At 52.5% G+C, this 16691-nt stretch overlaps 1 protein-coding gene across 1 annotated transcript in view; it reads left to right on the top strand.

The window, feature by feature from the left end:
- PLCD4 (phospholipase C delta 4) overlaps positions 1 to 7757 on the top strand; it is a 204425-nt gene extending 196668 nt beyond the window's left edge. The window contains exon 16 of the mRNA XM_069982245.1: positions 7426 to 7757. Within this exon, the coding sequence (XP_069838346.1) occupies positions 7426 to 7541 (116 nt within the window). The 3' untranslated portion in view covers positions 7542 to 7757. The remainder of the gene's footprint in view (positions 1 to 7425) is intronic.
- The last annotated feature ends 8934 nt before the right edge of the window (positions 7758 to 16691 follow it).

Raw genomic sequence — 16691 nt, 5'->3', positions numbered from 1 at the left:
ACTGGGGAAGGGAGGCAGCTGGGGTGACTGGGGAAGGGAGGCAGCTGGGGGTGACAGGGGAAGGCAGGCAGCTGGGGGGGGGCTGGGGAAGGGAGGCAGCTGGGGGTGACAGGGGAAGGGAGGCAGCTGGGGGTGACTGGGGAAGGGAGGCAGCTGGGGGTGACTGGGGAAGGGAGGCAGCTGGGGGTGACTGGGGAAGGGAGGCAGCTGGGGTGACTGGGGAAGGGAGGCAGCTGGGGGTGACAGGGGAAGGCAGGCAGCTGGGGGGGGGCTGGGGAAGGGAGGCAGCTGGGGGTGACAGGGGAAGGGAGGCAGCTGGGGGTGACTGGGGAAGGGAGGCAGCTGGGGGTGACTGGGGAAGGGAGGCAGCTGGGGGTGACAGGGGAAGGGAGGCAGCTGGGGGGGGGCTGAGGAAGGGAGGCAGCTGGGGGGCTGAGGAAGGAAGGCAGCTGGGGGGCTGAGGAAGGGAGGCAGCTGGGGGTGACAGGGGAAGGGAGGCAGCTGGGGGTGACTGGGGAAGGGAGGCAGCTGGGGGTGACTGGGGAAGGGAGGCAGCTGGGGGTGACTGGGGAAGGGAGGCAGCTGGGGGTGACTGGGGAAGGGAGGCAGCTGGGGTGACTGGGGAAGGGAGGCAGCTGGGGGTGACAGGGGAAGGCAGGCAGCTGGGGGGGGGCTGGGGAAGGGAGGCAGCTGGGGGTGACAGGGGAAGGGAGGCAGCTGGGGGTGACTGGGGAAGGGAGGCAGCTGGGGGTGACTGGGGAAGGGAGGCAGCTGGGGGTGACAGGGGAAGGGAGGCAGCTGGGGGGGGGCTGAGGAAGGGAGGCAGCTGGGGGGCTGAGGAAGGAAGGCAGCTGGGGGGCTGAGGAAGGGAGGCAGCTGGGGGTGACAGGGGAAGGGAGGCAGCTGGGGGTGACTGGGGAAGGGAGGCAGCTGGGGGTGACTGGGGAAGGGAGGCAGCTGGGGTGACTGGGGAAGGGAGGCAGCTGGGGGTGACTGGGGAAGGGAGGCAGCTGGGGGTGACTGGGGAAGGAGAGGCAGCTGGGGTGACTGGGGAAGGGAGGCAGCTGGGGTGACTGGGGAAGGGAAGCAGCTGGGGGAGACAGGGGGGGAGCAGCTGGGGTGACGGAAAGGGGAGCAGCTGGGGGTGGCAGGGGCAGGGCGAGAATCTGGGGAGGCAGGGGGAGCATCTGAGGGGGCAGGGGGAGCCGCTGGGGTGGCAGGGAGAGGATGGGGGCAGCTGGGGTGGCAGGGGAGAAGCTGGGGGGACAAGGGGAGAAGAGGGAGCAACTGGGAAGCAGAGGAGCAGATGGGGGGCACAGGCAGGGGGAGCAGATGGGGGCAGGGGGAGCAGATGGGGGGCACAGGCAAGGGGAGCAGATGGGGGCAGGGGGAGCAGATGGGGGGCACAGGCAGGGGGAGCAGATGGGGGCAGGGGGGAGGCAGATAGGGGGCACAGGCAGGGGGAGCAGATGGGGGCAGGGGGGGCACAGGCAGGGGGAGCAGATGGGGGCAGGGGGGGGCAGATGGGGGGCACAGGCAGGGGGAGCAGATTGGGGCAGGGGGAGCAGATGGGGGGCACAGGCAGGGGGAGCAGATGGGGGCAGGGGGGGCACAGGCAGGGGGAGCAGATAGGGGCAGATGGGGGGCACAGGCAGGGGGAGCAGATGGGGGCAGGGGGAGCAGATAGGGGCAGATGGGGGGCACAGGCAGGGGGAGCAGATTGGGGCAGGGGGAGCAGATGGGGGCACAGGCAAGGGGAGCAGATGGGGGCAGGGGGAGCAGATGGGGGGCACAGGCAGGGGGAGCAGATGGGGGGCACAGGCAAGGGGAGCAGATGGGGGCAGGGGGAGCAGATGGGGGGCACAGGCAGGGGGAGCAGATGGGGGCAGGGGGGGCACAGGCAGGGGGAGCAGATAGGGGCAGATGGGGGGCACAGGCAGGGGGAGCAGATGGGGGCAGGGGGAGCAGATAGGGGCAGATGGGGGGCACAGGCAGGGGGAGCAGATTGGGGCAGGGGGAGCAGATGGGGGCACAGGCAAGGGGAGCAGATGGGGGCAGGGGGAGCAGATGGGGGGCACAGGCAGGGGGAGCACAGGCAGGGGGAGCAGATAGGGGCAGGGGGAGCAGATGGGGGCAGGGGGGGCACAGGCAGGGGGAGCAGATGGGGGGCACAGGCAGGGGGAGCAGATGGGGGGCACAGGCAAGGGGAGCAGATGGGGGCAGGGGGAGCAGATGGGGGGCACAGGCAGGGGGAGCAGATGGGGGCAGGGGGGGCACAGGCAGGGGGAGCAGATAGGGGCAGATGGGGGGCACAGGCAGGGGGAGCAGATGGGGGCAGGGGGAGCAGATAGGGGCAGATGGGGGGCACAGGCAGGGGGAGCAGATTGGGGCAGGGGGAGCAGATGGGGGCACAGGCAAGGGGAGCAGATGGGGGCAGGGGGAGCAGATGGGGGGCACAGGCAGGGGGAGCACAGGCAGGGGGAGCAGATGGGGGCAGGGGGAGCAGATGGGGGCAGGGGGGGCACAGGCAGGGGGAGCAGATGGGGGCAGGGGGGGGCACGGGCAGGGGGGGGCACAGGCAGGGGGAGCAGATGGGGGCAGGGGGAGCAGATGGGGGCAGGGGGGGCACAGGCAGGGGGAGCAGATGGGGGGCACAGGCAGGGGGAGCAGATGGGGGGCACAGGCAGGGGGAGCAGATGGGGGCAGGGGGGGCACAGGCAGGGGGAGCAGATGGGGGCAGGGGGAGCAGATGGGGGCAGGGGGGGCACAGGCAGGGGGAGCAGATGGGGGCACAGGCAGGGGGAGGAGGGAACAGCCGGGGGCAGAGGCAGACCGGTCAGGTCCCCCCAAAGCAGCTTCGTGGCGTCCGGGGTGAGCTCCTTCCGGCACACGCTGCCTCTATCTCAGGCCGGCAGCTCACCCCTGCAGCCCCGCAGTGCCCGAACTTCTTCCTGCTGCAGCGCTCGTGACGTCATCGCGCCGAGCAGGAAGAAGTTCGGGCACTGCGGGGCTGCAGGGGTGAGCTGCCGGCCTGAGATAGAAGCAGCGTGTGCCGGAAGGAGCTCACCCCGGATGCCCCGGGGCTGCACAACGGTGGTGGCGGCAGCGGCGGTGTGGCCATACCCCCAGCCCCCCACCCCCCTACCCCCCCCCGGCCGCGGACAAGGCACCCGCGGTCCGGTACCTAGGGCGGCGAGGGTTAAAAATATTTTTTTTATTAAAAAAAATATATTTTGATCCCTGTAGGCGCCGCCCCCTGCAGGGCGCCGCCCTAGGCACCGGACCACGGGTGCCTAGTGGCAAATACGGCCCTGTGTGTGGTCCTCAAGCATAACCCCAAAATAGGCCAAATACACTTTTTTATGAAGTCTGTTATGTTTCTTCTATGTTTTTGCAGTGTATATTCACCACAAATGTAACAGAATGAGTCTGGATCGTTAAGACAACTTCTTCTTGATGAGTTTACGCTTTTCACTGGAAAACAGACAACATAAAGTTAGTGCAGAAATCAAGCTGTGAACAAACTTTTAGAACACTAATTAACAAAAAACTATATTGAGAACTGCTCAGTTCATGTACTAATCCTAAGAAATTAATGAGATGATAACCAACAAGTGCTATAAATAAGATACCAAAAATCTCAAAAACTTGAGCCAATCTGGCAAAACTGATAGCATATTCAGAATCAGCACCCCAAAAATACCCCAAATTCATTAAAATATTTTGGACACCAGTGAAAAATTTTTTTTTGTTGACCTGTGTTATAGATAGATGGGACATTATTATAGATAGGAGGGGGGGCACTATTATAGATAGGAGGGGGGGCACTATTATAGATAGGAGGGGGGGCACTATTATAGATAGGAGGGGGGGCACTATTATAGATAGGAGGGGGGGCACTATTATAGATAGGAGGGGGGGCACTATTATAGATAGGAGGGGGGGCATTATTATAGATAGATGGGGGGGCACTATTATAGATAGGAGGGGGGGCACTATTATAGATAGGAGGGGGGGCACTATTATAGATAGGAGGGGGGGCACTATTATAGATAGGAGGGGGGGCACTATTATAGATAGATGGGACATTATTATAGATAGGAGGGGGGCACTATTATAGATAGATGGGGGGGCACTATTATAGATAGGAGGGGGGCACTATTATAGATAGGAGGGGGGCACTATTATAGATAGGAGGGGGGGCACTATTATAGATAGATGGGACATTATTATAGATAGGAGGGGGGCACTATTATAGATAGATGGGGGGGGCACTATTATAGATAGGAGGGGGGCACTATTATAGATAGGAGGGGGGGCACTATTATAGATAGATGGGACATTATTATAGATAGGAGGGGGGAACAATTATAGATAGATGGGACATTATTATAGATAGGAGGGGGGGCACTATTATAGATAGGAGGGGGGGCACTATTATAGATAGATGGGACATTATTATAGATAGGAGGGGGGGCACTATTATAGATAGATGGGACATTATTATAGATAGGAGGGGGGGCACTATTATAGATAGATGGGGGGCACTATTATAGATAGATGGGACATTATTATAGATAGGAGGGGGGAACAATTATAGATAGGAGGGGGGCACTATTATAGATAGATGGGACATTATTATAGATAGGAGGGGGGGCACTATTATAGATAGGAGGGGGGGCACTATTATAGATAGGAGGGGGGCACTATTATAGATAGATGGGACATTATTATAGATAGGAGGGGGGGCACTATTATAGATAGATGGGGGGGCACTATTATAGATAGGAGGGGGGCACTATTATAGATAGATGGGGGGGGCACTATTATAGATAGGAGGGGGGCACTATTATAGATAGATGGGACATTATTATAGATAGGAGGGGGGCACTATTATAGATAGGAGGGGGGCACTATTATAGATAGGAGGGGGGCACTATTATAGATAGATGGGACATTATTATAGATAGGAGGGGGGCACTATTATAGATAGATGGGGGGGCACTATTATAGATAGGAGGGGGGCACTATTATAGATAGATGGGACATTATTATAGATAGGAGGGGGGCACTATTATAGATAGGAGGGGGGCACTATTATAGATAGGAGGGGGGCACTATTATAGATAGATGGGACATTATTATAGATAGGAGGGGGGCACTATTATAGATAGATGGGGGGGCACTATTATAGATAGGAGGGGGGGCACTATTATAGATAGATGGGGGGGCACTATTATAGATAGGAGGGGGGCACTATTATAGATACATGGGACACTATTATAGATAGGAGGGGGGCACTATTATAGATAGATGGGACACTATTATAGATAGATGGGGGGGGCACTATTATAGATAGATGGGACATTATTATAGATAGGAGGGGGGCACTATTATAGATAGATGGGGGGCACTATTATAGATAGATGGGACATTATTATAGTTAGGAGGGGGGCACTATTATAGATAGATGGGACATTATTATAGATAGGAGGGGGACACTATTATAGATAGATGGGACATTATTATAGATAGGAGGGGGGAACAATTATAGATAGATGGGGGGGCACTATTATAGATAGGAGGGGGGCACTATTATAGATAGATGGGGGGGCACTATTATAGATAGGAGGGGGGCACTATTATAGATAGATGGGGGGGGCACTATTATAGATAGATGGGACATTATTATAGATAGGAGGGGGGCACTATTATAGATAGATGGGGGGGAACTATTATAGATAGATGGGACATTATTATAGATAGGAGGGGGGAACAATTATAGATAGATGGGACACTATTATAGATAGGAGGGGGGAACAATTATAGATAGATGGGGGGGCACTATTATAGATAGGAGGGGGGCACTATTATAGATAGATGGGACATTATTATAGATAGGAGGGGGGGCACTATTATAGATAGATGGGGGGGCACTATTATAGATAGGAGGGGGGCACTATTATAGATAGGAGGGGGGCACTATTATAGATAGATGGGACACTATTATAGATAGGAGGGGGGCACTATTATAGATAGATGGGACACTATAATAGTGCCCCCCTCCTATCTATAATAATGTCCCATCTATCTATAATAGTGCCCCCCCTCCTATCTAAAATAGTGCCCCCCCATCTATCTATAATAGTGCCCCCCTCCTATCTATAATAGTGCCCCCCTCCTATCTATAATAGATAGATGGGGGGGCACTATTATAGATAGATGGGACATTATTATAGATAGGAGGGGGGCACTATTATAGATAGGAGGGGGGCACTATTATAGATAGATGGGACATTATTATAGATAGGAGGGGGGCACTATTATAGATAGATGGGGGGGGCACTATTATAGATAGGAGGGGGGCACTATTATAGATAGATGGGACATTATTATAGATAGGAGGGGGGCACTATTATAGATAGGAGGGGGGGCACTATTATAGATAGGAGGGGGGCACTATTATAGATAGATGGGACATTATTATAGATAGGAGGGGGGCACTATTATAGATAGATGGGGGGGCACTATTATAGATAGGAGGGGGGCACTATTATAGATAGATGGGGGGGCACTATTATAGATAGGAGGGGGGCACTATTATAGATACATGGGACACTATTATAGATAGGAGGGGGGCACTATTATAGATAGATGGGACACTATTATAGATAGATGGGGGGGCACTATTATAGATAGATGGGACATTATTATAGATAGGAGGGGGGCACTATTATAGATAGATGGGGGGGGCACTATTATAGATAGATGGGACATTATTATAGATAGGAGGGGGGCACTATTATAGATAGATGGGACATTATTATAGATAGGAGGGGGACACTATTATAGATAGATGGGACATTATTATAGATAGGAGGGGGGAACAATTATAGATAGATGGGGGGGGCACTATTATAGATAGGAGGGGGGCACTATTATAGATAGATGGGGGGGCACTATTATAGATAGGAGGGGGGCACTATTATAGATAGATGGGGGGGGCACTATTATAGATAGATGGGACATTATTATAGATAGGAGGGGGGCACTATTATAGATAGATGGGGGGGCACTATTATAGATAGGAGGGGGGCACTATTATAGATAGATGGGGGGGCACTATTATAGATAGGAGGGGGGGCACTATTATAGATAGATGGGACATTATTATAGATAGGAGGGGGGCACTATTATAGATAGATGAGGGCACTCTCTTCAGTAACCAGCAATGAGCCCTGGATTGATTCCTTGGTTTTTGTCAGGACGTGGTCACAGCCACATGTAGGTTAGCGCCCCCTGTGGCAGGATTCAGTAGGTGCAGATTGGCCTTGTGTATCTGTGGCCTGGTGGACGGTTTGGTAATCCTCCTCGGTGTCATTTTGGCGGCACAGATACATTATCTTTTTTCCGCTGTTTTTGCAGGTTACCGCCATGTTCACCTCCTTTCCAAGGACGGAACTAAGATCCCGCCAGCCACCCTGTTTGTTTACATCCGTATTACAGATTTGGCTCATCAGGAGCACAAGGCAAAGGGTTAAAGAACACGGCCGCTATCTGCCAGCCGCCTGGAGGCGCAGTGACACTGCTGAAGCTCAGCCTTACTGCTGTTCCGCTATGTTTTGCACATCCCCTCCCCCAGCAGGATGATACTGTGTATAGATCTGTATATTGTGCTATTTTTTACCTATTTATTGTACAGATGTATTTCGGTGCTATTCTGTATGAACCTATAGTGTTAGCGCTGTAACCCCGGCAGTACCACGCCACTGCCGCCTGCAGCATGAACAGTGTTAGCCATCTTGCAGTATGAGTTCCAGAATTGGGGTTATCTGGGGCCCCTGGAGTGAAGATTTCTGGGAGCCATTGGCATCGCTGGGGCCACAACATTGTGATGGATTATTATTCCTCAGTATCTATAGATTTCCTCCAATGCTGGAGATAGCCCTCAGGATTCTTACCACCCCCACGGTTCTCATTGTGCCCCAGTGGGGTCATCCCACCCAGAAATCCCCCCTAATGGAGGAAGAAATCAACCACAAAGTATTAAGAGACGTCTCTGTAATCTGTACTATGCAATTCTGTGGGAACTGTTCTATGATATTGAATGATGTACGACCCTCCCTAACCTGTATGGAAAGCCGCACAAGCAATGCACCACAGCCATCAGCTCACAGGACACCCTCAGCAGTTTAGTCCCGAGGTCGGGTGGTTGGGGGGGGGGGTGATACCTGGGTCTCTGCGTGATCAGGAAAAATGTTGTTTCATTTTCCAACCACTGCCATGCAAAGTGCCAAGAAGGTGGACTCTCTTTCTGGTTGGGTGCCTAGGAGACATGAGTGACTGTTTGGGTGCCCAGGAGACGGGCTTCTCAGGTTGGGTGCCAAGCCAGTAGAATTTTCTGATTGAGTGTGTGTGTGTGGGGGGGGGCTCTACTGGTTAAGTGTCCAGGAAGTGGGCTTCTCTGATTGGGTGGCCAAGAAACTGGCCTTTCTGGTTGGGTGCCAAGGAGGTAGGTTGTTTTTCTGGTTGGGTGCATAGAAGGCAGGCTTCTCCGGTTGGATGGCCTGGAGGAGAGCTTCTCCAGTTGGATGGCCAGGAGGCGGGCTTTCCCAGATGGCTGTGGCTGTATCCTGGTTTTCCAGGCGGTCCTCCCGCTGTATCCACCCTCTGCACGGAGGTTTAAGACAGCAGGAATCATTGACAAAAGTCCGGGTTCGTACAAACCCGAACCTCGGCAGGATCGGACCATCTCTAGTGACCAGGAGGTGGGCTTTTACGTGTGGGTGGCCAGGAGGCGCGCTTTTCCGGTTGAGTGGCCAGGAGGCGGGCTTTTACATGGTGGTGGCTAGGAGGCAGGCTTCTCCGGTTGGATGGCCAGGAGGCAGGCTTTTCCGGTTGGATGGCCAGGAGGCAGGCTTCTCCGGTTGGGTGGCCAGGAGGCAGGCTTCTCCGGTTGGGTGGCCAGAAGGCATGCTTTTACATGTGGGTGGCCAGGAGGTGGACCTCTCCCGTTGGGTTGCCAGGAGGCGGGCTTTTACGTGTGGGTGGCCAGGAGGCAGGCTTTTACGGTTGGGTGGCCAGGAGGCGGGCCTTTACATGTGGGTGGCCAGGAGGCGGGCTTCTCCGGTTGGATGGCCAGGAGGTGGGCTTCTCCGGTTGGGTGGCCAGGAGGCGGACTTTCCTAGATGGGTGGCCAGGAGGCGGGCCTTTTCATGTGGGTGGCCAGGAGGTGGGCTTCTCCGGTTGGGTGGCCAAGAGGCGGGCTTTCCTAGATGGGTGGCCAGGAGGTGGGCTTCTTACGTGTGGGTGCTTATCTGTAGTAGGGTTCAGCTACACTCCTCCCTAACCTCTGGTTCTCTTTATCTTCCCTAATAGGCTGATTCAGTTTCCTGGAGCATAGTGTAAATCTCCGGAGCAGCTGGCGGCAGGTATCAGCCCCGGCGGCAGCAGCTTTATACCACAGAAAACGAAGATTATTCCCCCGCGTGGCAGGTAGGCATCTGGGCTGCTCCTGTCAATCATCCCCGCCAAGCATTCTGACAGGCAGAGAGCAGTGCCTAGAGGAGTTGCCCAGATGACTACCTGCCACGCGGGGGATTAAACTTCATTTTCTTTGGTATAAAGCTGCTACCATCATACATTGCCATGTGTGCAGGGAAAAGGGAGCCCCCCCACCTCCTCCACACCCACACCAACCAATCCACCTCCGCCACACCAGCCCCCCCCCCCACACCAAGCAATTCACCTCCGCCACACCAGCCCCCCCCCACACCACACCAACCAATCCACCTCCGCCACACCAGCCCCCACACCACACCAACCAATCCACCTCCGCCACACCAGCCCCCCCCCACACCAACCAATCCACCTCCGCCACACCAGACCCACACCAACACCACACCAACCAATCCACCTCCGCCACACCAGCCCCCACACCACACCAACCAATCCACCTCCGCCACACCAGCTCCCCCCCACACACCAACCAATCCACCTCCGCCACACCAGATCCCCCCACACCACACCAACCAATCCACCTCCGCCACACCAGACCCCCCCACACCACACTAACCAATCCACCTCCGCCACACTAGCCCCCCCCACACACACACACCACACCAACCAATCCACCTCCGCCACACCAGCCCCCCCCACACCAACCAATGCACCTCCGCCACACCAGCCCCCCCCACACCACACTAACCAATCCACCTCCGCCACACCAGCCCCCCCCCACACCAACCAATCCACCTCCGCCACACCAGCCCCCCCCCACACCAACCAATCCACCTCCGCCACACCAGCCCCCCAACACACACACCACACCAACCAATCCACCTCCGCCACACCAATTCACCTCCAACCCACGCACACACTCACCAGCTAATAGCTGTGATGCAATGCTTCTGCCAGTAGGGGGAGCCTTATCCATAATCCTAGATACCTGTATGCCAAGATGTCATCTCTGCATGTTACATGTCTTAATCCTTACTGGAAAATGTTGTAAATGTTGAGTGTTTCCAGTCACTGAGCTGTTGCTGCCGCCGCCATTTTGGATGGTGTCTCTTGCACTATAAAGTCTATGGAGCTGTGACAAGGTCTTCGCCTCTACCTTATCGGTCAGTCCTAAAGGAATGAATAAAACCAGAGAGAACCGGCAGCCGGGGGACCCCAGACAGAATTCTCCCTCACTGCTATCTGGGGCCCCTACACAACAATCCCCATCGTCAGAGCCGCATTTGTCAATAGTGGTCTGGTGCCTAGGGTGGCACTCTGAGGGTTGCGGGGGCTGCATGGGGAGGGCGGGGTGCTGGGGATTGTGGGGAGGAAGGGCGGGGTGCTGGGGATTGTGGAGACGCCGGGGCATACCTCCCAACTTTTGCTAAGAGCAAAGAGGGCCACACCCCATGAATAGTACCCCATATAGTATCCAATCCCCCCAATAGTGCCCCACATACTATCCAATCCCCCCATATAGTGTGGCCCCACCAGAAAAACAACAAACCAGTATGTCACTTGTCAGCCGATCCCAGCAGCTTCTCTCCAGTCATCCTCCGGCACAGGCAGCGTGGTAAAGAGACGCTGCCGGATGTACCTATAATTCATGACAGAGGCTGCAGGACACATCCGGCACAGGCAGTGTCTCTATACCGGAGGATGACGGGAGAGGAGCTGACAGGTGACTTAAAGAGAACCAATCATCGATGAAAATCTAAAAAAATTTTTTCCCTAATTAGATGTATTTACTTATTTTATTAATATTTGTAAATATAATTCATTACTTTTTTGGCTGTGTTTTTAAAATATTTACTTTTCAAAAGAGCCGGCGCGAGACAGGAAGCTCCCGTCATGCAAAGCGGCAAGGCCGGGCACCGCCATCTTGATGACGTCACTTGCGTTCCACTGCTGGAACGCAAAAGACTAAATCAAGATGGCGGCGCCGGCCTTGCTGTAGCGGTCCAGAGGATCAGGTAAAGTATAAGATACAGACTGTAAAGGCAGTCTGTATCTTCATTTTGTCTATTTATTAAGATATAGACTGCCTTTGCAGTCTGTATCTTATACTTTACCTGATCCTCTTGTTCGGTGCAGGAAGGCCGCGCGCCGCCATCTTGAATACGTCACTTGCGTTCCAGCGGTGGAACGCAAGTAGCGTAATCAAGATGGCGGCGCCGGCCTTGCTGTAGCGGACCAGAGGATCAGGTAAAGTATAAGATACAGACTGCAAAGGCAGTCTGTATCTTTCCGAAGTCTATTTATGAAGATACAGACTGCATTTGCAGTCTGTATCTTATACTTTACCTGCTCCTTTGTTCCGGTGCAGTAATGCCGGGCACCGCCATCTTGATGACGTCACTCTGGAACGCACCGCTGGAACGCACGTGACAAATGCACTGCAAATGTAGTCTGTATCTTCATAAATAGACTTCATAAAGATACAGACTGCCTTTGCAGTCTGTATCTTATACTTTACCTGCTCCTTTGTTCCGGTGCATTAATGCCGTCCGCTGCCATCTTGATGACGTCACGTGCGTTCCAGCGGTGCGTTCTAGCGTGACGTCATCAAGATGGCGGCGCCCAGCATTACTGCACAGAGGAAGAGAAATTAGGTAAAGAATAAGATACAGACTGCAAAGGCAGTCTGTATCTTCATAGATAGACTTAGGGAGAGAGAATCTTTGATAATAGGGATAGTAAATTTTAGGTGATTGGTTCTCTTTAATGGTTTGTTGTTTTTCTTTTACCCCCAGTACTAGGGGGACACTGGGTGCCGTTACGTGACAGCACCCCGAATTCTAGACTGTCCCGTGGGATCCGGGACAATTGGGAGCTATGCTAGGGGCATTGCTAGGGGCCTAACTAGAGATGAGCCAACCTGGAGCATGCTGGAGTCCATCCGAACCGGATCGTTCGGCATGTGATTAGCGGGGGCTGCTGAAGTTGGATAAAGCCCTAATGCTATGTGGAAATCGTGGATATAGTCATTGGCTGTATCCATGTTTTCCACATAGCCTTAGAGCTTTATCCAAGTTTAGCAGCCCCAGCTAATCACATGCCGAACGTTCGGGTTCGGATCGACTCGAACCCAAACTCTGTTTACTCATCTCTAGTCCTAACACATCCGGGGCACGGGCCCTCTGAGTGTCATCATAAACTGTTAGAGGAGCCCAGTGCAGAAGCTAGTGACCCCCATGACCCTTCTATTAGCCCGGCTCTATTGTTTCCACTCAGAATAACTGTGGCTAAGCAGCCACCTGCCCTGGGCTCCTGTCAGGGTCACTGTCACCAGTAGCGGTGCACACCACTGCAAGGTCTTCTTTGATCCAAGATGTTCTTTTTCCCTTTTCCTCTCCATCTGGCCTGGACCACCATGATGATTTCTTCCAGTTGCAATTCATCTTTTCAGAACCTGCCAGACAAACATTTCAGGCTCTGCACATTTCCTTCAACTTCCGTCCCTTTTCCCCTCCTATAGGATCCCTTATAGTAGCAATTTCACTGTTTGGTGTCATGTGCAATAAAGTAAGTAGGTATGTGGGTTTCCCCCTGTATGTAGGATCCCCTGCTGAGACCCCATATAGTAATAATGCCCCCTGCTATGTCTCCATATAGTAATAATGTCCCTGCTGTGCCCTTCATATAGTAATAATGCCCCCTGCTGTGCCCTTCATATAGTAATAATGCCCCCCTTCTGTGCCCCGTATAGTAATAATGCCCCCTGCTGTGCCCTCCATATAGTAATGTGACCTGCTGTGCCCTCCATATAGTAATAATTCCCCCTGCTGTTCCCCCCATATAATAATGTCCCTGCTGTGCCTCCATATAGTAATAATGTCCCCTGCTGTGCCCTCCATATAGTAAATGTTCCCTGCTGTGCCCTCCATATAGTAATAATGTCCCCTACTATGCCCCGTATAGTAATAATGTCTCCTGCTTTGCCCCTATATAGTAATAATGCCCCCTGCTGTGCCCCCAAATAATAATGTCCCCTGCTGTACATCCATATAGTAATTGTAGGATCTGCTTAGGTTTTAGGGGTGCCATATAACTGATCAAGGACAACTGGATCTTTAAGGGGTTTATTACAAAGAGGAAAACATACATATCTACAAAAGGGGAGACTAAGGGACAAAGGTATAAGGCAAGGGAGAGGGTGGTAGGAAGGGATAGTGGGAGATAGGAAGTGCCTAACTATTCATCTGTGTGCAAACTTATATACCAGTCAATCAAACACACATAGCCCACACATTGCCCACCTCTGGAACACCTCCAAATACTGTCTCAGCCAATCATTACAGTTCCTTTATGTTTTAAAAACAATAATGCAGAGGTAAACACATTCCTGTAGGTGGTGTCCTTTGGGTAAAGTAAGGTCCTTTTGATGACTCTATTGAGCGTGTTATGCCCGTCCACTGGTGACTCCTATAAATAGGCTTTGAAGTTCGGCCGCAGGGGCTGGTTTATGGCTTTATGACTGCAGGAATGCTGTCCTGCTGTTTGACTTCACTCTTATCACTCAGATGGTTAGCATTGTCCGGCATTTCTGAGTCTCCATTTCATTGTCTTTGGAAGGACCTTTATTTAGAATAGGCTCAGTCCATTCATTCATCCTCTCTTTGCCCTCTGCCACCTGAGACCATGAAACTGTATCAGATTTATATTAAGTGTGGTCCATGTTGGTTCCAACAGTAATAATGCCTCTATATAGTAAATGTCTCCTGCTGTGCCCTCCATATAGTAATAATGTCTCCTGCTGTACATCCATATAGTAATAATCAGGGGCATAACTAGAATTGGCTGGGCCCCATAGCAAACTTTTGATTGGGCCCCCTCCCGACTGACCACTAAGCTGTGAGGTGTAGTCATAACTGCGGGGCTTTCGGTTAAAAGATCCCGGGAGGCCTGCTCGGCTAACTCGTGCTTCAAATGATAACAGCTCAATGGGCCCAGTCTTTTGCAGGAGCAGGCCATGGGGCCCCCTGATACAATGGGCCCCATAGCAGCCGCTATGGTTGCTACAGGGGTAATTATGCCCCTGGTAATAATGCCTCTATATAGTAATAATGTCTCCTGCTGTACATCCATATAGTAATAATGTCTCCTACTGTGCCCTCCATATAGTAATAATGTCTCCTACTGTGCCCTCCATATAGTAATAATTCCTGCTGTACATTCATATAGCAATAATGCCTCTATATAGTAATAATGTCTCCTGCTGTACATCCATATAGTAATAATGCCTCTATATAGTAATAATGTCTCCTGCTGTACATCCATATAGTAATAATGCCTCTATATAGTAATAATGCCCCCTGCTTTCGGCTGATATACACTGATGTAACATGACACAACAGCACAGTATACCACACTACTGAGTCCAGGTAAATTAGTATAAATGAATGGAGAATGGCCCAGACAATCTCTAGCTGACTACATTGTGCCAAGTGAAGTGTATGGAGCTGCTGCACTACACCACACTATATGTCAGTATCTCTTTGGTGGTGGAATGCTAAAAGTTACCTGTCATTATAAAAAAAAAAAAAAAAAAAAAAAAAACCTTTGACACGTCATAGAGACTACTGACACACTTATAAGCTAGCTCTGATGTGGACGTGCGGCTCTCACGTGTATTGTGTATTAGGGACACATAATACACACTTCTCTCTCTTCCTCCCTGATGAAGGCGTAAGGTTACGCTGAAACGTTGGATGTTTTTCATCCCCAGAGACTGTGACGTCACACTTCCCAGGTAGGGAATGCCGGAGCTGGTAGAAGCTGTGCCGCCGGCCGGGCATGCTCCCAGCTATCACTTTCATCCATCATACTTCACTGAAAGAATGAAAGTGCATCCCCACCTGCAAGTGACGCCTATTATAATTACTACATTTTCACCAGGGTTGAAGTAGAGGCGCTAGAGGTCTAATTATAGTGCTTGAAAAATCCCCATATTGTAATCCGTATTCTTCTTCAGTTTCTTCTTCCAGCTATTTTTCTGCGCGTAATACAGCGCACAGACTCCGATCAAACTGCGTTTCGAAGCCCTAGGCGGTGTGTGGTGTGTTATCTATTTTTCGTTTCGATTGGAATTGTCGTTTTTAAGAAATTTACGTTTAAAGACCCCAAATTTCCTATAGAAAATAATGGCCCATTGGAAATAATGGCCACACTCTTAAATGCTGACAGCCAATCACAGCACATATGTAAATAGCTGAAATATAGCAGCCAATAGAAATTCTAAGGTCTTGTCAGACACTGCCTCACAACATCCACACAGTCACATGTCCACTATTGGCCAATAGAAGATGTAATATATGGAAGGTCCTTAACGATTTTGTCTCCCTGACATGAGTAAGATTGTCATGGTAACCGAGCAAGGATCTTTACCAATATAAGTAGCAGAGCCGTTCTTAAAGGGACCCATGTCGCTCTTAAAGGGATGGGACCCAGGGTTAAAGTTTCTCTTAAAAGGAAGTCACTAGTTTACCACTATTACCGCTTTATAAAGCTTTGGTGCGGCCTCATCTGGAGTCGCCGTCCAGTTCTGGAACCCGATTCATAAAAAGGACGTTCTAATGCTGGAGAGGGAACAAAGACGGCCACTAAACTAATAAGGGGAATGGAGCATCTTAGTTATGAGGAGAGATAATAGAATTACATTTGTTTAGTCTGGAGAAGAGACGTTTAATGGGAGATATGATTAACTTATTTATATATATAACGGGGGCCCCTACAGGAAATATGGGGAAAAGATGTTCCAGATAAAACCCCCTCAAAGGACAAGAGGGCGCTGCCTCCGCCTGGAGAGACAAGGGGGCGCTGCCTCCACCCAGAGAGACAAGGGGGCGCTGCCTCCACCCGGAGAGACAAGGGGGCGCTACCTTCGCCTGGAGAGACAAGGGGGCACTGCCTCCACCCGGAGAGACAAGGGGGCGCTACCTTCGCCTGGAGAGACAAGGGGGCACTGCCTCCGCCCGGAGAGACAAGGGGGCGCTGCCTCCACCTGGAGAGACAAGGGGGCGCTGCCTGCACCCGGAGAGACAAGGGGGCGCTGCCTCCACCCGGAGAGACAAGGGGGCGCTGCCTGCACCTGGAGAGACAAGGGGGCGCTGCCTCCACCTGGAGAGACAAGGGGGCGCTGCCTCCACCTGGAGAGACAAGGGGGCGCTGCCTCCACCTGGAGAGACAAG

This window comes from Dendropsophus ebraccatus, chromosome 9 (genome assembly GCF_027789765.1).
Source record: "Dendropsophus ebraccatus isolate aDenEbr1 chromosome 9, aDenEbr1.pat, whole genome shotgun sequence".
In the NCBI taxonomy this organism is placed as follows: domain Eukaryota; kingdom Metazoa; phylum Chordata; class Amphibia; order Anura; family Hylidae; genus Dendropsophus; species Dendropsophus ebraccatus.
Note: the sequence above shows the minus strand (reverse complement) of the source record. Positions and strands in the feature narration are given on the sequence as shown.